This window comes from Plasmodium yoelii (assembly GCF_900002385.2).
Source record: "Plasmodium yoelii strain 17X genome assembly, chromosome: 14".
NCBI lineage: Eukaryota > Apicomplexa > Aconoidasida > Haemosporida > Plasmodiidae > Plasmodium > Plasmodium yoelii.
Genome location: NC_036186.2, coordinates 1,100,681 through 1,124,381, shown reverse-complemented (window position 1 = coordinate 1,124,381; position 23,701 = coordinate 1,100,681). Strand labels below are relative to the sequence as shown.

General features: G+C 22.4%; 6 protein-coding genes across 6 annotated transcripts; 4 read left to right on the top strand and 2 right to left on the bottom strand.

The window, feature by feature from the left end:
* Nucleotides 1-1,306: 1,306 nt before the first annotated feature.
* PY17X_1428200 (conserved protein, unknown function) lies at nucleotides 1,307-3,658 on the top strand (the record flags this gene model as incomplete). Its single annotated transcript, XM_719916.2, has 4 exons — nucleotides 1,307-1,561; nucleotides 1,776-3,038; nucleotides 3,201-3,319; nucleotides 3,469-3,658. The coding sequence occupies 4 exons, from the start codon at nucleotides 1,307-1,309 to the stop codon at nucleotides 3,656-3,658; spliced, it is 1,827 nt and encodes a 608-aa protein (XP_725009.2).
* An 870-nt stretch (nucleotides 3,659-4,528) lies between these two features.
* PY17X_1428100 (HNRNP arginine n-methyltransferase) lies at nucleotides 4,529-7,099 on the top strand (the record flags this gene model as incomplete). The annotated part of the gene is made up of 1 exon (XM_719917.1): nucleotides 4,529-7,099. The coding sequence occupies one exon, from the start codon at nucleotides 4,529-4,531 to the stop codon at nucleotides 7,097-7,099; it is 2,571 nt and encodes an 856-aa protein (XP_725010.1).
* Nucleotides 7,100-7,173: 74 nt separating this feature from the next.
* Nucleotides 7,174-11,173, bottom strand: PY17X_1428000 (conserved protein, unknown function; the record flags this gene model as incomplete). The annotated part of the gene is made up of 2 exons (XM_022957533.1): nucleotides 7,174-11,007; nucleotides 11,096-11,173. 2 exons carry the CDS (start codon nucleotides 11,171-11,173, stop codon nucleotides 7,174-7,176), a joined length of 3,912 nt encoding a protein of 1,303 aa, XP_022812908.1.
* A 2,029-nt stretch (nucleotides 11,174-13,202) lies between these two features.
* Nucleotides 13,203-16,553, top strand: PY17X_1427900 (conserved Plasmodium protein, unknown function; the record flags this gene model as incomplete). The annotated part of the gene is made up of 1 exon (XM_719919.2): nucleotides 13,203-16,553. The coding sequence occupies one exon, from the start codon at nucleotides 13,203-13,205 to the stop codon at nucleotides 16,551-16,553; it is 3,351 nt and encodes a 1,116-aa protein (XP_725012.2).
* A 502-nt stretch (nucleotides 16,554-17,055) lies between these two features.
* PY17X_1427800 (conserved Plasmodium protein, unknown function) lies at nucleotides 17,056-18,600 on the bottom strand (the record flags this gene model as incomplete). The annotated part of the gene is made up of 1 exon (XM_721509.2): nucleotides 17,056-18,600. One exon carries the CDS (start codon nucleotides 18,598-18,600, stop codon nucleotides 17,056-17,058), a length of 1,545 nt encoding a protein of 514 aa, XP_726602.2.
* A 701-nt stretch (nucleotides 18,601-19,301) lies between these two features.
* On the top strand, nucleotides 19,302-23,699 carry PY17X_1427700 (RNA-binding protein, putative; the record flags this gene model as incomplete). Its single annotated transcript, XM_022957532.1, has 7 exons — nucleotides 19,302-19,391; nucleotides 19,583-19,726; nucleotides 19,977-22,858; nucleotides 22,998-23,065; nucleotides 23,262-23,385; nucleotides 23,495-23,578; nucleotides 23,687-23,699. 7 exons carry the CDS (start codon nucleotides 19,302-19,304, stop codon nucleotides 23,697-23,699), a joined length of 3,405 nt encoding a protein of 1,134 aa, XP_022812907.1.
* Between the last annotated feature and the right edge of the window lie 2 nt (nucleotides 23,700-23,701).

Sequence of the window (23,701 nt, the reverse complement as noted above, 5' to 3'; positions counted from 1 at the left end):
CATATTATACTATTTTTCTAATAATTTATTGAAATATATATATATATATAAAGATTCCCAAATATGATAGTGCATTTTTTTTCTACATATTTCTTTGTAAGCATGTTTGAATTAATTATTAGAAAAATAGTGTAATATGTTACATAATACCTGATTTAGCATTTTAAGGATGAAGAAAACATAATTAGCAGTGTTAATTTTAATGATGAAAAAATACAACAAATTTTTACAATAGTTCTTCAGATATTTAAACGTGTTAAGCTACTTCCCCCCAATATCAATATCATATAAAAATCATGCCACATTAATTGGTATTTTATTGTATCTATGTATATTTAGCTATTAAATATATAAATATAGGCTTTATGAATATACCCTTTCGTTATTACTGATTGGAATAATTTCCCCAATAATCAATCCGTAAATAAACAAGCGAAACTACTTATTTACATTGAAATATAAGAAAATATATATGTATTGGTAAAAATAGTAGTTTATTTTTAACAACATTGATTATAAATAGAAGCTCTTTTTTTATCATGTGTATTATCAAATAAATATTAAAAAAACGCATACAAAATAGATTCCTTTCAATTAGTATTATATATTTAAAAATATTTTTTAGAATAAATTTCAGTGAAAAAATATAATACAACAATAAAGAGTATAATATGTATAAAATTAGAATATGTTATGAATATTCTTTTATTATAGCCTTTAAAGGTATGCTTTCTTTATTTATTTCGGTATTTTATCTTCACTCACACTATAAAAAAATTAATATATATTTTTGTTTATTATTGTAAATAAATTAATATTAAAACCATAAATATAAAAAAATATAAGCATAATACTGTAGCATTAATAGATTTCTAAATGTTGTGAATTTTCTGGTATATAATTAATTTACATAAATGTATAAATACACTATATAGATAATTATATGTATTAAGTATATAAATATATTAACCCCTTTTGCTTCTTTGTACGCTTTCCCTATTTCACCTTGAAATAACGAAATATTATAGTTTCTAATATATGGCGATTTATTAATGAATAAAAAATATACTTTAAAGTAATCTCACTCGAAAATTTAAAAACGAATATTTTTATATATTAATACGCCTATATATACAATACCCACGTACATGAAATGTAAGTATATATGTGTAACATCTTTTTTGCTATAATTCTAATTTACTTAACTAATCATATATAGCTGTTAAAGAACTTTTCCTTTACAATAATTTTATCATCATTCTTTATTAATATATATGTTTTTTTACCCCTTTGCATGCAAAATAGTATGAATGGAAATGAGAAATTGAACAAAATTTTAGACGAAAAAGAAGACCTTACCGATGCAAAAGATGATGAAAATTCATTGACTGAAAATAATCAAAAAACATTTGAAAACATTTCCCAAAAAAATTATGAAGTGCTTAAATTTTTAAATAAAGATGAACTCTTTTTGCTAATTGATAAATTAAATAAAGATGATAAGCTTACCAAAATAATAGAGGATGATATAAAACAAGAAACTCTTGATTCTCTAAAAAAGGTTAGCCATCGAAAATATAAATTAGTATTAAAAAGTTTAGTTTAATATAACTTTATGCTTTTGTGATTAATATTATGAATATGACATATACATGCATACATACTTTGTGTATTTAATTTAATCTATAAAATTGACATTGCTTTTATTTTTATTCCATTTCTTCGTCTAATTTATATTAATTTTTAATATTTTTGTTTTTCCTCAAATTATATAGTATGAGGATGAACAATATGATACCATACAATTGGACAAAAACGATGAAGAAAATATAGAAGAAGATGAAGAAGATGACGAAGAAGAAAATGATTACATGAAATTATGTAAATATATCCCATTAAGATTAACATATGATGAAAGATTATATTTAAGATTATTAGAAAGCACATTGGAAGTAAGTGAATATACAGATAAAATAGATATATATCATAGTGGTAATAAGAGTCGAAAAATTGTTAGAGAAATAAAAACATTATGCTCTATATTGTCAGGGTTAATTATAGCTAATAATTATGAGAATGGCCAGAAATTAATTCGTGATCGCGATTTTTTAAAAAATAGCAGCTTTTTTAGTTTCGTTTTTGAAATAGGACGAAGATATAAAATATTAAATCCAGATAGAATGAGAAGTAGCTATGGTAAATTAATGTATTTCTTAATGGATACAAGAAGAGAAGATATATATGAGTTATTATCTTTTGATTGTGTATCTCCAATAAAAACTGTTTATGATTTATTAAAGAATAAAAAAAATGGATTTCAATTATTAAAAGATGATTTAATTAAAAAAGCTACAATGGAAATAAATGCAAAAGGTAGTAGGAATGAAATACAAAAACAAATTAAACAAAAAGAAGAAGCAATCAAATATTTATCAAGAAAATATTCACATAATAATAACAAAAATATATTTAGAATTAATATACCTATATTTAATAATCAAAATTTAGATGAAAATAATACAAATGAACATCAAGAATTAGAATATTTGACATCTGAAGAAATAGAAAGATGCTTATATAGTCTATGTGATTATAATACACATATAAAAATGTTTTGTGAACCATGCGAAATTATGATAGAATATTTAAAAACATATTATGATCCTAATAATAAAGATCCATGTTATTCTTTATCTATTGAAGCTGGAAGGCACGGCAGCAGATTAACACATTCCCACAATAGGCAATATATGTATGTATTACAAACATTATATTTATGGAAAGAAATTGGGGAACATATGTTTTTTCTATGGGCATGTGCAGAAAATGATATGCTTGATTTTAAAAACCCATATAGATTAATGGATACAGGACAAGGATTAAATCGAATGCAAAGTGGTCATAAAGTTTTAAGTGCCATGAAAAAAATTCTTCACAATGTTCAAAAAAAATTAGGAGGATGGGTTGGATCTAGCATGATTCACATGGGAGACACAAACATTCCAAATACATTTATGTTTATTGATAAATATACTCAGGTAATTTTTATTATATCCTTATGAATATATACATGTATGTACCGCATTTGTATGCTTTACATCTATTTTATAGTGCGTACCCAAATAGAGTATAAGAACAAAATGAAACAAGAAAAAATAATATGAAAATTTTAATAAAATCTTCATTTTATATTTTTTCAGGTACCAAGAATTTTAAATCCAATAGTTTTGTGTTTAAGAAAAATAGATGAACTATATAATTCCACACCTTCTATGAAAAATTATATTAACAACGAATTTAAGGGGGCACATAATTTAAAGTAAGGAAAACAACTTATAATTTAAATTTTACCAAACCATAGGAACGTTTATTATTGTATTAATTATTCATATAAAAATATATGTATTTTTCAATGTTTCTCACATTTTTATACATATTATTTTACATTTTTTTTCAACACTTTTAAAGAATGATGATTACTTGCGATTTCTTTCGTCATGCTTTTGATGGTAGCGGTGGTGATAATTTTAACGAAGCAGGAAGTTGCATTGATGGTCGATTGACATCTGCTTGGAATTGGTGTTCAAAAATTGAGAAGAAAGTTTATTTCCCCATATTTTTATTAACTGGTTTTATTGGATTTGATGGATCTTTTTAAAAAAATAAAAATAAAACCATAGAAATTGCGAAAAAAAAAAACCAAATAGTGGAAAGAAACACTATTCCATTTTTTGGTATTCTGATATTTTGTTTTTAATTTTTCCATTTTCTTTGCAATGCATGTCAGTTTTATTTCCTATAGAATTTAATGGAATAGCGATTACACATAAGCATATTACATATATACATATGCATATATTGTATTGGCATATTTGCAGTTTCAAACTGTTATATATTTCTTGGGCCTATATTGAACGAATATATTATTAACATTTATGAAATGCCATAATATGCCTTAACATTTTTATTTTTTTCATTTCTTCCTTTTTAAAAATTACTATTGATAATTTTGTAAAATTAAAATACGTTGTTAATTTTATAAATATAATTTGAAAATAATAAAATAAAAATTTATTATAAAATTAATTAAAAATAAAAATTAATAAAAATAAATAAATGGCATACAATGTTTTGAAATATAGATTGCCCCTGTGAATTTGCATGCTACTAGTATTATCTATATATATTTTTTTGGGGAAAATATATTTATTTAAATCAAATTAGTAATATGTTATTTGTTCATCGGAAAAATAACATAAAATATATATAATAAAGAGTGATCATTTTTATAATAACATATTTTAAAAGTATAATTTGGTTTGATACAAAGCCATAACAACTGTAATTAGTTTTTTAAAAAAAATACTTAATATAATTCTATAAAGATAAAGTTGCGAACATTTTTCAATATATAAGGATACATAAATATATAAACACCATAAAAGGTATGAATTATATGTAACTAGCAGAAAAATATAAAAATAAAAAGAAAAAAAACATTGCATACATTTTCTAATCATATACTAAAATGAGAGAAGCAAATATGGAAATCCAAGAAATAACTGAGAGGATAGATAATATAATTGCAACTGCAAACGATGATTTACACAATAAAAGAAAAGATGAATTTGTGGATGATGAATATGCATATAGTTTATGTGATAACTACAAAAGTAAAAAAACGCGAAACGTTGTTATATATTTGTTAAATAAAGATATTAATATATTATATTTCGAGGACGAATATAAAAATATTATATTAATTAATTTCCTAAGATGGTGTCAATTAAACAATTTAAATGTCAAAAAATATCATGATATATTTTTAAAACATGAAATTTTTTTATTAATACAAAATAATGAAACATATTTAAACTTTTTTTTAAAACCAATAATTAATAATGATAGATTATTGTGGGATATAAATACTGATATTTTTAAAAATTTTAATCTACAGTTTGATTTAGTTTCTCAAGGACAAAATGAAACAAATGACAGCATCAGTACTATTTATAACAATACACACCTTGTTTATGACCAAAGTTTAAAGTTAAAACTTAACGAATTTATAGTTAACTCTTCAGACGACGATTCTTATTTTTCTAGTGATGACACCAATTCAGTTTATGCTTATTCAGATAAATGTGAATCTCTTGATTCTGATGTTATCCTTGACGATTATAATAAAAACAAAAATCTTGGTTTAAAATCAATCTCTATGAATGATTACAACAATGTCGATACAAAAAATGAAGTAAATATTACTACACCATTGTCAGACAAGTTAAACACAATCGGTAATGGCATTGCTAATAATAGTGAAGAAGGAAATAAAAATATATCGTCCAATTTTTTTATTGATTCAAATAATATACAAAATTCCAATTTTTCTGCAATGAAAAAAAATGCTAATAAAATAAAAAAGGGTATATTATCAAGTATGAGTAATATTAATATTAATCATTTAATAAATACAATTGTAAACAAAGATGATGATGAAATATTTGATAATATATATAACGAAACAAATGATACAAATGAACTAGTAAACAAATTTGTAAGCACATTTGAGAATAAAAACGAACAAGTAAAGAGCTTATACAAAAAAATTAATAGTATGGAAAAAATTATAAAGCATTTAATTAATGAAATTATTAAAAGAGATATAATAATAAGTAGAGAACAAAGTATAGAAACCAAAAATGAACACATAGAAGATAATAGAATATCTAATAAAAATATAGTGGATAATACAGAATATTATGGTATCAACAAAATTATGGAAAATAATAATACGAAAGTAGGACAAAAAAATAATAGTTCTCGTAATTATAATTCTAGCGACGAAGATTACGAAATGTGTTCAAATGTTGCGAACAATCCAGAAAGCAACGACGAAAATAAGAATGAAAACAATAATAATGATAAAACGAAGAACACAGACGATTACTATTTCGATAGTTATAACCACACGAGTATACACAGAACTATGATTCTTGATAAAGTTCGAACAAATAGTTATTATGAATTTATAACTAAAAATAAAGAAATATTTAAAGATAAAATCGTTTTAGATATAGGATGTGGTTCTTCTATCATTTCTTTATTTTGCTCTGATTATGCTAAGATAGTTGTTGGTATAGATAATGCAGAGAAAATATTAAATAAAGCTAGGAAAATAATAAAAACCAATAATGCTAAAAATATATATTTATTTCAGGGGAAATTAGAAGATCATGATATATATATTGACCAGGAGGAAAAAAATATATATTATATAAATAAAAGTGAAAATATCGAAAATTATAAAAAAACAAATAATATAACTAGCGAATTAAAAATATTAAAATTTGATATTATTATTTCAGAATGGATGGGATACTTTTTATTTTATGAATGTATGATAAATACTATAATATATGCTAAATATATGTATTTAAAAAAGGATGGTTATATTTTCCCAAACATTGTACATTTATATTTAGTGGGGTATAATGATTCAGATTATATAAATAATAATTTTTTAATATGGGATAAACCTATGTATAACAAAAACTTTTCACAACTTAAACCAAATAGTAAACAATTTGTACAAACTGCTAAAATCGTAAATGCTGATAAAAACAATATATCTACTGATATAGTTAAGTTTGCAACTATAAACATGTACACATTTGATAAAAACGATCATTTATATGTTAATTCAAATTTTAAAATAAAAATTAATCCTGATAAAATAGTAACGACATTATGTTTTTATTTTGATTGCGAGTTTCATTTGTTTTCATATAACGAAAGCATGAAAAGTTCATATGAAACAAATAATATAAACAAATCAAGTAATGTTGTTACATTATCAACAAGTATTTTATCTGAAAAAACACATTGGAAACAAACGCTTTTACATATATATTTTCCAAATTACAATATTGCAAATATTGTAGCTAATAATAACAATGATGATAATTACTTATCGGGGAATATATACATATCACAAACAAGCAAAAAATCAAGAAATGTAAACATACTGTTGGATATAGATAAAAATAAAAATATAAACGTGAACGAATCGTGTAATTGTTATTATTCAATAGACTAGTTTGCTCCTTAAAAAAATATTATACTTTTTACTATTTCTTGAGCTATATTGAAAAGGCTTTTTTAAAAAATATATCAATTACCAATAGATTCATCCACTTTATAAAGATAGAAGAAGAGGGTAAAATGACTCAAGAATGGTTTCAATATATTTTTAACTAGTGGCTTGACAGAAGTGGATTTATTTCCGTAAAAGAATTCATATAAAAATTCTTCATTATTGTAAACTGTAGATATATCATTTCTTAATAAATAATAAAACATATTCCATTTAATTGTTTGGGGTGGGATAAACATCTTTACTCTATTCATATTTTTATACCAACTTTTTGGTTTATAAACATAAGCAAATTTATCAAAAAAATATATAAAGGAATAATAAGGATTTAGTTTTTCGGGTATCGACATAAGCTCTCTAAATTGTTCATTTTTTATAATATCTACAATTGCTCTTATGTATATATCATTTATACTTTTCATTATTGGTCTGTTTGATACAACCGGAACAGATACAGGAGTACAAAATATTGAGTTATTGATACTAGTGTTTATAGTTTCTGGATCCATTCGACTATTCACGTTAAATATATTTCCAAGTGTGGTCTTGGCCGATACTGTAAAACACGCATTCACATCAAACGTAGTTATGTCTTCGTTTTGATCATGAATTATCGAAACTAATGAATCATTTGATATGGAAAACAAATGCGTAGAGTCCATATTACTCTCAATACTGCTTTTCATTGTTGATATTCTTTTTAGTTCCTTTCTATGTATATGACCAATTTCGGTATCTAATCTTTTCGTAAAAAATTTTCTAAGGAGAGATGCATTTTGACATAATTTGAAATAACTATATTCTGGAGTTTCACATGCATCGTGTGATGGCACAGAATATATATTTTTAGATTTATACGCTTTGTTAAAAAGGAAATATGATTTTTTATCATAATTACAATAGTCGATTATATAAGAAATTTTCACTTTATCATTTACGCTAAATAAGCATGATGAACCATTTTCTATATTATTTAATTGGTCATTTATATCTCCATACATTTCATTTTTCATTATAAATTCTATATATTTTGCATTTTTATATTTTTTATCATATTTTAACAAATATTCATAGACAGATTTTATTTTTGTATTGCTTTTAACTAATAAATATGTTCCATAATAGTTGTCATATGAAGATGAGTCATCATGTTTAGAATTTTCATTTGAAAAATTTTCACCAACGCTATCAGGATCAGGGTAGTATGATTCAATAAATGATTCCAGATCACCCAATTCTTTGTTAATATAAATATCTGTATTTATTGGTGCATCATCATTACTAGTACTTCCCCTAGAATCAGAAGATTCATTTCTTTCATAAATGATTTCCTCCGTTAATGAACTAGATCTTTCATCATAAGTATTTTTATACATATTAAAGGAATCCCTTAATGCTTGTTTCATACCATTGAATGTTTTATGTGCCTTAACAAAACTTTCCACAATTTTTAATTGTTTTTTCAAACGTTCAACAGCTTTTTGATGATACTCTTTAAAGGCTTTATGAGTTAATATGTGGTTTTCATATTTTATAGAATAAAGAGAATTCATTAAAATATAATTCTGAATAAAGTTCGTATATCTGTTAATATATTCATATATAATAGCTTCATCACGACTTATTTTCGGTGTACTTAATGATAGGAAGGAAAGTTTTTTTTTATTTCCAACACTAAATGAGATTCTTCCGATAGGTATAGAGAAATTATTCAACGTTCTATATAAATGTCTATAAGCATCAACTGGATTGTTTTTATCAAATATAAAAACTTTGGTGTAGTGAATATTAACAAATGAATTAATTAAGTTATCTACTGTGTTAATATTTAAATTATCTGAATACAAATAAATTTTTTTCATAAAGCTACGACTTTTCATATTATTTTGATCACCAACATATGTTAACCAGTTATAATAAATAAATGGGTCTCCTTCATATGAATATTCGGTATCGCTTGTAAATACATTATCCTCACTAACTAGTTTATGAGATATATGTCTATACATATCATATGTATACAGTAATAGATTAGTTCTACCACTACCTAATATTGAATGTGGTGTATAAATATTACTACTTACAGCCATTGGGATAACAAAATGAGTTAATTTAGGGCTTTTATATACATATCTATTTGGAATGTATGGTCTCGGTTTTTGATCAAAATTAACTATTTCATTAATAAAAGAGATAAATTGGCCTAAATTATGTGATGGTACATGTTTACATATGGGATTATGTTTTATATAATTAAAAAATGGATAATTATTTGATACATTAATGTCGGATAAATGAACAGGAATATTATATAGTCGTAAATAGTATTCATTTCTAATGTTTAAAATATAATAACTTAATGATCTCATATGCATCGATGAGTGAATACCCAAAGCAGAATATAAGCTTACTACTTCGTCATTGTCTAAATCAGAATAAAAATTAACATTTTTAAAAAATCCCATCAATGAACCTATATTTTTTTTATAATTATAATTTAATTTTTCATTTACAGCTAATAAGCAAAACAATTCTGGGTTTATTAAATATATCAATTCTTTAAAATCTCGTAATTTAGCTAATTTAGATGTGACAATTTTAGGGATATATTTAATAATATGTCTATATTTTGATACATTTTGATAACCTATTGTAACATCCTCCATATTTGCATATAAACCAGATAATGGCGATCCTGTTGCAGTAAAACCTAACAAATTAAATTTTTTATTTAAAATATAGTAATGCAACCTTTTTACGAATTTTAGAGATATTACTTCTTCATCATCTTCACTATCATCATTATCTAAAGTTTGATAGGAATATTGAAAATTGTCATAAGAATTATTATTAGGATCAAATACGGACGTGGAATCTGATATTTCTTCGTCTTCATCCTCACTATAGTCTGATTTGATATTCGAGGTCAGATCTTCATCCATTTTAAAGGGGTTTCTCATACGTTTACTACTAGAATATTTTGATTTTTTTAATTTAGAAAGTTTTTTTTTATACAATTGTTTGTTCACACTCTCTAAACTATCATATTCAACATTATGATCGCTAAACATTTCTTCAAAATAATCTGTTAATCTTTTTTTTTTGGGAACAAATTTAAATGATTTGTAGAGACAATGATGATGTTTTTTAAAATATGGATCTGATCGATATTTTATGGTACTTTTATCAGTTATTATATTTACGTCGGTTAAAGTTCGTTTGAAATTGTGATTCAATATTGCTAATGTTGTTCTTTCATTTTGAATATCTATTAATGAGAGATTTACTGTCTTCCATATATCTCTATCTAACGTGAAAACAATTCTACCAATATTACCTCCCACACAATGTGCATGTACAAATACATCATATGTATGACATGTATCATCTTTTAATAAATGCTTGAATGTCATAGATAAGCGGTTTGTTATAAGAAATGCATAATTAGCATGGGCGTGTATTCCTTCATTACCAACAAAATTTGTTATTACTACATATGGCGCATATAAAAAATATTTATGATATTTTTTTTTTAACATTGCATCATACTTTATTAAAGTTATTTGGGGACTCCATATTCTATAATCATCGGCATTTCTTGAATTTGGTCTTCCATGTAATAATAGATTGAATGCACAATGAAATTGTTTTTTTTCAAAAGGGATGCCATTCTTTATATTATTGTATCTTTCTTTTTTATACGCATTATATTCTTTTGTTTCAAATACATAATATTCATTAATAGATCTTACAAAGTCTCCCTTGAAATTAGGATGTTGTAAATCAATAAAAGGATTTGTTTCGAGGGGGTGCAGCATCCATTTTTCGTCAATGTCGTTTTCAAAACTTATCTGAAGTGGAAAAAAAAAATATATATATGTGTTCACGCATATAATGCATAATATTGTCTTGATTTTCTTTTGGAATTTTTTTACTTACATCATCACTAGGATCTGAGCATACTACATATGCACCATATTTCACAAATAATAACAATAGCAATATAAAATGATGCATCTTTTTTCTTAATAAGTTAACTACAATTTTTCATATTTTCAAACAATATTATTTCATTAATTTGAAAAAGGTATTTCAAGTTAGGTGTGCATAAATATATATTATGTATTTTGTTTACATAGTCTATTAACTATTATACTTTATATATTGCATGTTATTATCCACTAAAAAATACACAATTTTATAACTTGTATGAAAAATATATAGAAAATACAAATAAAACGATAGATATTAATATAATACATACAGTTGCCTATGCTTATACATAGTGGCAATTAAAGCTGGAAATAAAAAATTAATAAATAATATATCAAATGAAATGCTACTAAACTAAATAAAGCAGCAAATAAAAAATTATTAAATAATATATCAAATGAAATGCCACTAAACTAAAATGTTGAAGGTAAAAATATTAATCAAAATTTATTATTATCAAAAAAATATATGTATTATTAAAATAAGCGTATATATATATATATATATATATATATATTTGTATACACCTAATGTTTAACAAACATAAATATTGTGATGTGGATTTTTTTCACGTTTTTTCCACATTTATTTTATCTTTTTATTTAAACGCTAATATGTATTTTTTATAATTAATTATATATATACTGAAAACCATGTTTTGTAGATAAATTTATAATTGAAAAAAACAATTTAATTTCAATCACAATATTATTAATAGACGAGGAAATAAATATGCCAACTTATACTATTAATACGCTACTGAAATATACATATCTATTCGTCTCTTTTTAAAGCATAAAATATTATAGTAAAATTTATATATCCATAATAAACTTGTTATGATTAAAAATATAAAACCAAAAAACTAATGTTATAAATATAGCATTCCCCAAAGATGGAAAATAAATAAAGATAAAACACTTTAAAAAAATTATTATATGTAAAATTGTTTACATATATAAATATTAAAAACTAAAAAAAATAAAAATAAAAATAATAAAAATAATAATAAAAATAATAATAAAAATAATAATAAAAAAAATAATAAAAATAATAAAAAAATAATAATAAAAATAATAAAATAATAATAATAATAAACATAACAAAAAAAATGCTAATCTATATAATAAACCATCTATTTGTTAGTGTAAAAAAAATTCATCTTTGTAAACCCAGATGTGAATGTTTATATGATATGCATAATTAATTTTGATTCATTTGCCATAAATGTTATAATATCTTTATATTTATAAAGTAATTTTAAAATTTCAATAAATATGGAAATGTGAATATGCATGATAATGCATCTACGTGCATAAATAAAATGTAACGCAAACAAAGAAATACAGTTATTCGTTTTAATACATAGCTTCCTGTGTAAAGATAAAACGTTGCATAATGTATGACAACCTCTTACTCACATTTACATCAAAATATAATTAGAAAAAATATAAATTTTGTGATTTGAGTCTTTTTAAACATATGATAACAAATTAATTTTTGGATGAGCATTTCGAATTTTATAAATCATTTTTTTGAATACAATGCAGCATATAAAAACTAAAAATACAGTTTCGGGATAATATTAGTTTTTTCTGTATTTCTCTGCATCTATGTATAACTTTAAATAATGCAAGCTATATATTGTTTCTCTTTCTTTTTAATAATATGGAATTTGTAAATATAAAAATAGAAAACAATAAAACATTGTAATGAATAATACTTCTGTTTATATGAATTTGGAGAATGTTATTGGAAATAATAACAGTGAATGATATAACTATTTCCTATATTATTATTTCGATATTTTATTAAATTTTTAAATATTATATATATATTTGCGTGTGTAATTGAGTATGCACACATAAATAATATGCAAAAAAATTAATAGACAAAACAAATAAATTGTAGTATTATAATAAAATACCAAATAAAAAAATATGAAAATATTAAGAGTAAAAATGATTAAAACAGGTATAAGAAATGCCTAAAAATATATTTAAAACTCTTAAACGATTAAGTGTGTCTTAAAATTATTTTAAAATGCCTAAAAATGAACAAATATAATTTTTTTCATATTGAAAATGGCTCATGCTCTGTAACTGAAAGCTCTCTTAATGATTTGTCCTTTGAAAATGTAAGTGTAGACATTAAAAAAGAAGAGAAAAAATGTATTGATCATAATGAATTTTCTAATGATCCAAAGGACACATTTGATGATGGTAATAAAAGAAATGCATTAGATTTCTTAGGTTTATATAAAAAAAATGAAAAACCTAAAATTCAAAATGCCTCAAATAAAAAAAGTACGGAGGAAAAAAACTGCATTTCAAATTTTCAATATGAAAATCGTACGTTAAACTATAATAATAATGATACCAATAATAATGGTAATAATAATATTGATAATTCAGAATGTAAAGCACTAAACAATACCATAATACGTACCCCAAATGATACATATAGTAAAGGTATTGTTGGGGTAAATGGTGAAACCATTGATAATAGGGAGACTCTTTCAAACTCCTTTAAAAATGTGCATAATAAAGAATTTATTAACAATTCATGTGTAAATAATAAAAAAGAGGATCCAAATGATATAAGAAATGTGACTAAGAATGAATTTTATTGCTTAAAAAAAATTATTGATAATAACTTAAATAATAATTATGATAAAAATGAAGTAAGAATTTTTCATATTTATCATGATAATAGAGCAGAGTGTCTATTCAATGATATAAGCATAATAAAATTTTATGCACATAATAATATTTGCATATATGAAAACAAGTATTATATATATAATGAAATTAATTCAAATTTATTTCAAAAAAAAAATGAAATTGAAAAAGGAATCGAAAAAGAAATATCTTTTGACATAGGTAAGGAAGATATTTATGAATATATCTATAAAGAAAAAATAAAACTAAAAAATAATAATTCGAATATTAATAATAACGAAATTAAGAATAAAGATGATAATTGTTGCCAAAAACAAATGCAACGTATTCAATTCTATATGCATAAACTTCCATTTTTTTTAAAAGAAAAAATAAAAATATTTATACATATATATAACATGTTTAGTATACATCCATATATTAATCATAAATTTATTGAAGATGGGATGTACTCTAAAAATCTTAAAATTTATTTCACTTTTGAAAAATTTATATACATTAAATGGCGTTTTTATTCTAGTGGTGCGTTGCAAGATATGTTAAAGGATATTGTCTTAAAAAAAAAAAATAATAAATTTATGTATAATTGTCAAAACAACTTTGTAAAAATTAATGATTTTATATATATAAATTTTTTAACACAAGAAATCAAAATATATGATATACACAATGATAAATTTGATGAAAATAATTATATAATTTTAAATGGCAATGGGCTTTGTTTTTCTGTGCATTATTATATTATGGTTCCATATCATAGACATGTTAGTGAAAATATGGTTACACCAAATGAATGCACTAATGAAAATGTTAAGAATAATATAAATTGTAATTATAATAAAGACTATAATTTAAACTATGAATATGTTTATATTTCGCAATTATTTAATATTTATGATGATTTTGACATTACTTTTTTATATCCATTATATATTTCTTACGTTTTTTATTATCATTTATTTGTGGAAGACAAAATTAAGGATAATGCAAAAATAGTAGACAATGTTACACTAGAACAAAACAAAATTAAAAATGTAAAATATGAACTTAATGAAAAAAATCGAAACTATGATAATACCTTGGAATCGTCATATCTCAATCACCTAAACGATATCTACATTAAATTGTCTAACTGTTTTGAAAGAAAGATTTTGGATTCTAAAAACTCTAATATAAAAATAGAAAATGATACTATTACATTTTTAATCCCCAAAAGTTGTTATATTAACTCAGAAAATGGTGAACTTATGAATAAAAAAACTCACCATTTAAGTTTGTTATATGCTGTGTGTATAAGCAAATATAATATAAATGAAAAAAACAATATTTTAAACAATGAAAAAAATAATTACACTAATGAAATTTATCAACATGAAAAAAATTACATATTTCCAATAAACGGTATACCTAATAAAACAAAATTAGAACAATACTCATATTATTGTGATAAAAATTATGGAAATATAGAATATTCTGAAAATAGACTTAATGAAGAAAAAATCGATTGGAAAATTTTATGCATGAATGAAATTAAAGAAGTCAATAATATACGTTCTATTTTTCCAAATCATATGAAAGAATATTTTAATACATGTAACAAAATTGACAACATAATAAAAATTAGTATACGAAATGATGGCATTTGTTTTTTTTATGTAAAAAATATTATTTATGAATATATTTTTTTTTCTTATTTTATAATATTTAATTCTATGAAAAATTTATTTGATTTAATATACAAACAAAAAGGGCAACGAAATAATATAAACTCAGAATATGCTAAAAATAATGAATCCGAGAAATATAATAATAATTCGAATGCGAATAATTATAAATGTGATAATTTCTATACGAAATCCGAAGTTTTCACATATAATGGGAAAGAGAATGAAATAATAAGTACATTAAGAAATTATGACAATGTGTTAAATATTTGCAACAATAAATTAAATGAAAATGACATAAATTATTATAACGTTATGCATATTAAAAACGAAACATTGTCTACATTTGAAAATATAACCAAGGTATTTGATATTAATAATATAAATAGTATTTATAACGATCTTTATATATGTGAAAATAAAAAAATTACCACATTTAAATTAGTTAACGTAATGAATAAAGAAAAAAAAAATATATTAACTCCATATTATTTTAACCACAATATATTAACCGAAATATTTTTTATAAAATTGTCTAACATACATATTTTTGATATCAATAGGCAATTAAATACAGTTTTTGAATACATTGATTATAATAATAAAACGTTTACACCTTTTTTAGAAGAATATAAAAAATACGAAATGAATATTCAATTAGATTTGTTGGAAAACATGTATAATATCAACAATGAACTTTATTTATTATATGTTAAAAAAATTAATTTTTCTCATGATATTTATAAATACAATTACTTATTTGTATTGGATCATTTATTAAAAAATTATATTCTTTATTATAATATATATTTCATAATACATGATAAATTAAAAAAAAGCAATTACTATAAATTAAAATATACTAATAAAAATAAAGAAACGATATCTGTCCACTTTACCGTATCCTTTAATTATCTATACGATAAAACGATTGCTCGTTTCAAATTAAAACCGAAATATTATATAACACATATTGAGCAAGATTCAAATCAAATTTTTGACGAAAAAAATTATATTTCATTTATTAGAAATTATGTGAATACAAAATGCATAATGTAAAATTTTTTTTAAGCTCTTTATTTTCAAAAAGGATGAGCTACACATAAATATTATGCAATAAGTAGCTCAATTTATTATTTTGTGTTTGCAATAATTCTAAAATATTTTTTTATCTTATCCATAGTTTTTATACCTTTAAATAATGATGAGTTTTTCGCTTTTGTGATACAACAATTTATATTGCATGTATGGATATAGACTGATATGCTTTTATTCTATAATTCATTTCATTTTAGTTTATTATATGTGATTTATATAATTCATTAATTTAAATAATTTATAATTTTGTTACGTTGTCAATTTTTCTTGAATGTGTATATTTTTTCTAACCAAAATGTACCATAATTGCTTATTAGCATATGGTCATTGCACATTTTTTTTTTAAGTGTAGCATAAGACATAATAATATCAATCAAATTTTGAATATTTTTCTATGTAAATATATTTACATAATTTTTTTTGGTGGGAAAATTTATTTATATAATAAATGACAATTTTGTAATTAGTTTAAATTCCTTATTATATCACAAGGAGATTGGTAATTTTTTTTCCTAGTGTGCGATTTCTTTATGTGATATAGCAAAAAATATTGATAAAATGTTTTCTTATGCTTGTTACTTAATTTATTTCTTTTTAAAAAACTCAAAAATCTGTGCTTTATAAAGAAATATAAATTTTTTTGGTCCTGCATTTTTCGTTTTTGTATGATATTTTTTTTTAATTTTAAACACAAATGAAACTTATTGCTAAGCTTAGTATTTCTAATCTTTTTAATACGTTTAATATTTTGATTTTGTTTTTTTCTTTTTTCGAATTTGTCTAATATTTGATTATTGTCTACTAAATTATGTAACTTCTTTGTATTTTGTTTTATATTCATAGTAACCTCTTGTTTAATTTGTGTATTATGTTTAAGTATGGCTAATAAAAAAAGGTTCATATTATTAAGGTCATTTAATTCATTTTTTCGATAAACTATAATATTATATATATATTTGTATGCTTCTTTATTTATAATTTTGTAGTGAAGAAAATATTTGCAAGATGAGATAAAGTACAAAAACAAACACAAATTTTTAATTTCACTTGAGACAGTAAAATATTTATCTACGTCTTTACACAAAACATTTTTGATCGTATGATGTTGTTTAAATTCATTTAAAAAGTCAAATATATTACAAATATCAGTATCGTTAAAATAGTTATATATTTTAATTTTATTAAAAATATTTAAAATGATTGTAATAGAATTTTGTATAATTTGTTTTTTTTCTTTTATTATTAATATATTTTTATCATTAGTAGGAGTATTTTTTAATAATGCCGTGGGGTTATTTTCACATATTTCTGCTAATTTATTTTTTAAATTTCGATTATAATGTGTAATGCATGAAAGTAAGAAGGTGAAATTGTTCATATAATTATTTATATTTTCTTCTCTGTTTATATTTTCTAATATTTGCAAAAAAAATACTTTTTGAAACGTTTTTTCAAAAAAATCATTAGTTTTTATAAAAATTGACAATATTTTTATTACATATTCATAAAAATGTGTTTTATTGTCTATCCCTTCTTTTTTATCATAATTAAGTATTTCAGAAACAACATCTTCATAAAATTCATTATCACTCAATATTTTTTTATTTAATTTGGGGCATTTTAAAACTTCAAGTGTAAGCTTTAAAAACATATTTTTTTCTATATTTTTATATAATGATATATAACATATAAATATTTGTTCAATTTGTTTATCTATAGATAGTCCATTTTTATCTGTTTTTGTATTGCTATCTTTATGGTTTTTGCTTTTTTTTTTTAATATATGAACATATTTTAAAATCCTGTATATACTTGAGTTTATGTCATACATATAAAAATTAGTGTCCAATCTTTCATGATTCATATTTATGTTTTTATTAAAAGGTACATATAAATCTAACTTTGTATTTTTATAATATATCTTAGTCTTCTTATTAGTTGTTACTATGTTTCTATGATAAAATTTTAAATAAGAGCCACATCTAACTTTGTAAAAGTTTTTACTCATCGTTGCTATTCGTGTGTTCCTAATTTTGTACGTATTATTTTTCCCCTTCTCATGATAATACAACATATATATACAAATTTATTTCTTCTTCCTTTTTTTTAATCAAACCAGTTATATATTTTTCTTAAATCAGCAATGCAAAGGGGAAGAAAATTAAAAGTAAAATAAGCGAGTCATTTTTATCTTACATTTTATTACTTATTTTTCTTCAAATGCAATGCAATTAAAATGGGCTAGAATAAGCATAAATTATGGAAAATAAAAAATTTTAATAATAAAAAAAAAATAAAATTCATCAAATAATCGGAACAAATAAGCGGAACAAATAAGCGAAACAAATAAGTGGAACAAATGAACAAAACAAGGCGCCCCTCTTATATAATTTTCTTTATTTTTCAGTCGAACAAATAAAATACGATAAAATTATTTTACACATTGATTTTAAACCTTTTTTATTGAAAGAATAATAAAAACAATGTAGCCCAAAAGGCTTACGATTTGTTGTACTTCAACAATTGTATAATTTAGTTATTTATTTACAAGTTCACAAACCATGTTTTTTACAAAATGGGGAAAATAATTTCAAATAATTTATTTCTCCATTTCTTTTCGCTTTTTTATATTTATTTTTTTTCTTTTAATATTATATAATATTGAATTTTTAGAATTTTATAGTTCTTATTTTTTTTTAAAATGAAATAATGATTTTCACAAAGCAATGTTTGTTTCTATCTTTTTTTGTACTCATCGTGTCATCTTTTTTGAAGCGTAAATTAGTGCTAAACAACTATGTAAGTATAAAAAATGTTCGAACAAAACATAATAGAATAGTTATTATGTAACAATGATATTTAAAAGAATGACATATTGCATGTGTATATGTGTCAACATATAAACATGTACATGTTGATGAAGGGGCATCATATTTATGCATATATTTAGGTTAACCAATCTTATCATTTTAACTTTCTTTTTTTGTTAGATATACTCTAAGACCAATCGATTTAAGAAAAGAAAGAAAATAGTTAATTACCAATTAGTAAAAAGTAAAGATAAGGATGTCGAATCTTACATTCCCCATATTTATAAGGATATTGCGCCATCATTAAAAGGATTAGCTGATCAAGTACTAACACAAATCCTATGATTTTAATATCATTGGAAATAAAACTATTATGAGAATCGATTGTGCATATACATGTCTGTGCTGGAAAATTCAAACTCTTGGCACTGATATACCTCCTCATTTCTATTTCATACACACTTCTCTTTTTGGTTCTGTAGTCTAATTTGTAGAAACATAAATGTGCATAGACTATAACTTAATTTTTTTTTCGAGTACTAATATCTGTTAATGCTTTTTTTACTTTTTATAGGAATACTCTTATAAGCAACTTTTAAATGCGTATATCCCCGAAACAATTGAAAGAGAAAAGAGAGATAAATTAAACAAAAAATCAAATCAAAAAAATAATAAAAAGCAAAGTAAGGAAAACAGACAAACTAATAAAAATAATGAAATTGATGAAAAAGAGGAAAATGAAGAAAATGAATGTAATAAAGATTTATCAAATAATATTGACAAAATGATGGAAATAAAAATGAAAGAAAATGATATTAAACATTTTGAAAATTTAAGTGAAATAAGTAATCATAAAAAGAAAAATAAAATATTAGATATAGCATATGATGTTATTGAAGATACATTAAAAAATACTTATATGAATCAAAAATTGGGATTAGATAATGAAAATAATGATTCCAAAAAAGATTATTTAGAAATCGCGAAAAAAAGAAAAGACTTATTATATGATAAATTAATTAATAATTATTCCATGTTAAATAATTCGAGTACATTTGATTTGTTTGGAGTTTTTTATGACAACAATAATTATAAAGATGATAATAAGTTAATAGAAGAACTTGACAAAATTATGAATTTAGAGCCTTTTAAAAGTAACAAGGATAATATTGATGAAGATATTGATGCCCTTTTAAAAAAGGATAAAATACCTACACATATTCGTAACTTTATTTTAAAGTATAAAAATTTGAGAAAAATTAATATGTCAAATAAAAAAATAGATCATATGAAAAAAAACGAGAATGAACAGGTCAAAGAAAGTGGTAGCATTAAACAAATGGACAACGATGGTAATGTAGATGATGAAAAAGAGAAAGACGAAGAAAACAGAAATTATGAAAAGAATATAAAAGATGAAAATGGAGAAAATATATACAACGATTTTAATAGAGACTTGAACAAAGTTTTGATGACTTTTAATAAAAATTTAACTAATGAAAAATTAGTAAAGAGAGATAAATACATTATAGATGAGTTATATGAAGAATATAAAAAGCATATAAAAAATATGAACATTAAAAGAAATAAATTAGAACCACAAAAAGATAATTATGATTTTTTAACATTTGTTCATGAATATGGTGAAGAGTTTTTTTTCCAAAAATATGGATATTTTGATAATTATCTAAAGGAAAATGTTGAAAAAATTAAAAATAAAGTTAGAAGCGAAAATGCAAATATAGTAAGCATTCCAAATATTATGAATTCTGAACCGAATTCAAAACAAGAGAAATCTTCGACAATTACTAAATCAAATGACCCAGTAAACAATATAGGAAATGAAAAAGACAACATCGATGAAGATTTTTTAAATGATTCTCCTGAAAAAAAAATCAATAAAAAAAATGATGAAAAGAATAACACACAAATGCGTAATAATTTAGACTGGAGAAAAGAAAGTAATAAATTAGAAAGTTATATGCTATCAAATATAGTACACGAATATAATAAAAGAATATACGATATATATAAACCTAATGATATGATAACAAACCACTATGGATTTAATAATTATATTGATAATGAAGAATATGATAAAGATATAAATGTTTCTTTAAATAAATATAGTATAATGAATTATGATAGTAAAGAGGAATTAAATAATGATGAAAGTTTATATGTTGGTAAATTAATATTTGGAAAAATATTTAAAATTGAAAAAAATATGGCACTTGTAGATATAAATTATTCACATTATGGAGAAATCCATTCAGATCAAATGCCATATAATATTACTAATATTAGTGATGTATTTAAAGTTAATGATAAATTAATATTTGAAATATATAAAATGTATCCTAATAGAATTGAATTAACATTAAAAAATATTCAAAAAATTAATGACCTTAATAAAATATTATTATATAAAACACAAGATATTCCTTTTGAAGTAACCGTTTTATCTATAATAAAAAATGGCATAACTGTTTCTTATAATGATATATATACATTTATTCATATATCTGCTATATCGTCTAAATATAAAGTTATAGTAGACGAAAATGAAACTATTGATTCAAATTTATTAAATAAAAAAATAAAAGTATTTTGTACTGATATTAATAAATTAAGTTTTTCAAACTTATTATATGAGCAAAATGAACAATTAAAAAACATAAATATGTATGATGTAATTGACGTGGAAATTATACATATATCCAAATACGGTTTAATGGTAAAATATAATGATATTGTTGGGCTTATACACGTATCCGAAATTTCCAGAAAAAAGATGGAAAATATTAATAATGTTTTCAAAATTAATGAAAAGATTAAAGGAATGTTAATAAATATAGATTACTATAACAAACGATTCTCTTTATCTACTAAAATTTTAGAAACTCACGATAAAAATTTTATTGATAATAGAGAGGACATTTATAATAATATTGAACATATTGTTAATAACATTAAAAAAAGAAGTAATAAAATGGAAGTTAACGATTCGAATATTAAGAATCAGTTATTATCTCTAATTGATATATACAAAGATGGTAATGGGTCTGAAAAAGTGAAAACTGAAGAAGGAAAAGATGAAACTACTAATCAACATAAAAAAATACAAGAGGAAATAAAACTTTACGACAATGAAAAAATAGATAAACATCCCCAAGTTACTAGTGAAAAAACTGGGAGTCAAACAGAACATATTACAGATATTAAAAATGACAATAATATAATTGATGGAGAAGAAAAATATAACGTTAATTCTATTGATAATGATATTAAAAAAATGCAAGAAAAATATCAAAACAACGATGATGACACACTCTCCGAGTTAAATCAATCTGAAGAAAAAGAAGAATTATCTATTGATGTTCACAATGAATTGGTCCCATATCTACTTCTAAAGCAGTCCGATTCCAATAAAGAAGAACATGAGGAAGAAAAGAAGTAAGGCGTGAAAGAGCAAACTACATATATTTTACATTTATGTTGGATTATTAATATTCAGTTCGATTGAAAACAAGGAAATATTTATATGATCTTTTTTTTTTTTTTCAAATTTGTTTTCATTACTTCTCCTTTTTAGGGAAATTGTTTGGAACCTGGATGACGAAGAATTTTTGCATTCTAATTCTCCGACTCAGAATTCTCAATGTATGCTTAGAAAATTATTTAAATATACATATTAATATATTCCAAAGTGTATATATAATAGTGTTATTTTCTATCATTAAACAATGCCTAGTGTGTGAGCATATTTCGAGATATATGTGCGTAGATAAAGTATCAGGATCTCATAATCTTATATTCATGTCCCATATTTAATTATATTTCTCTTTCTTTTTTTTAGATATCGAATATCAGTGGTCATATTTAAAAGACAAAAAATGGGTATCCTTTCCATACCACGTCAATAGAATTATAAATTACTATTTCAACATTAACGATGATTTTTTTACGTATAAGGAAAAAACGTAAGGGGCAACAAAAATAATAATAAAACAACAAATGCTGAAACGATATATATACCTTAAATCGTGGGTTATATGAATTTTCATTTATTTCTTTTATTTTTATTGGCAGTGTGACATACGAAATATATTTTGCAAAAAACGTGAGGATTGATTTGTCTACTGGTTTGCAAAACAAGATTAGAAAGACATTAAAGTAATGATAAATCGTGAACAAAAAAAACAAAAAGTAACAAAGTAAAAAGACACAATTTTAAAATAATGTAAACTAAACACTAATTTGTTTATTTTTTTAAATATATAGGAATTCATCTTAGTT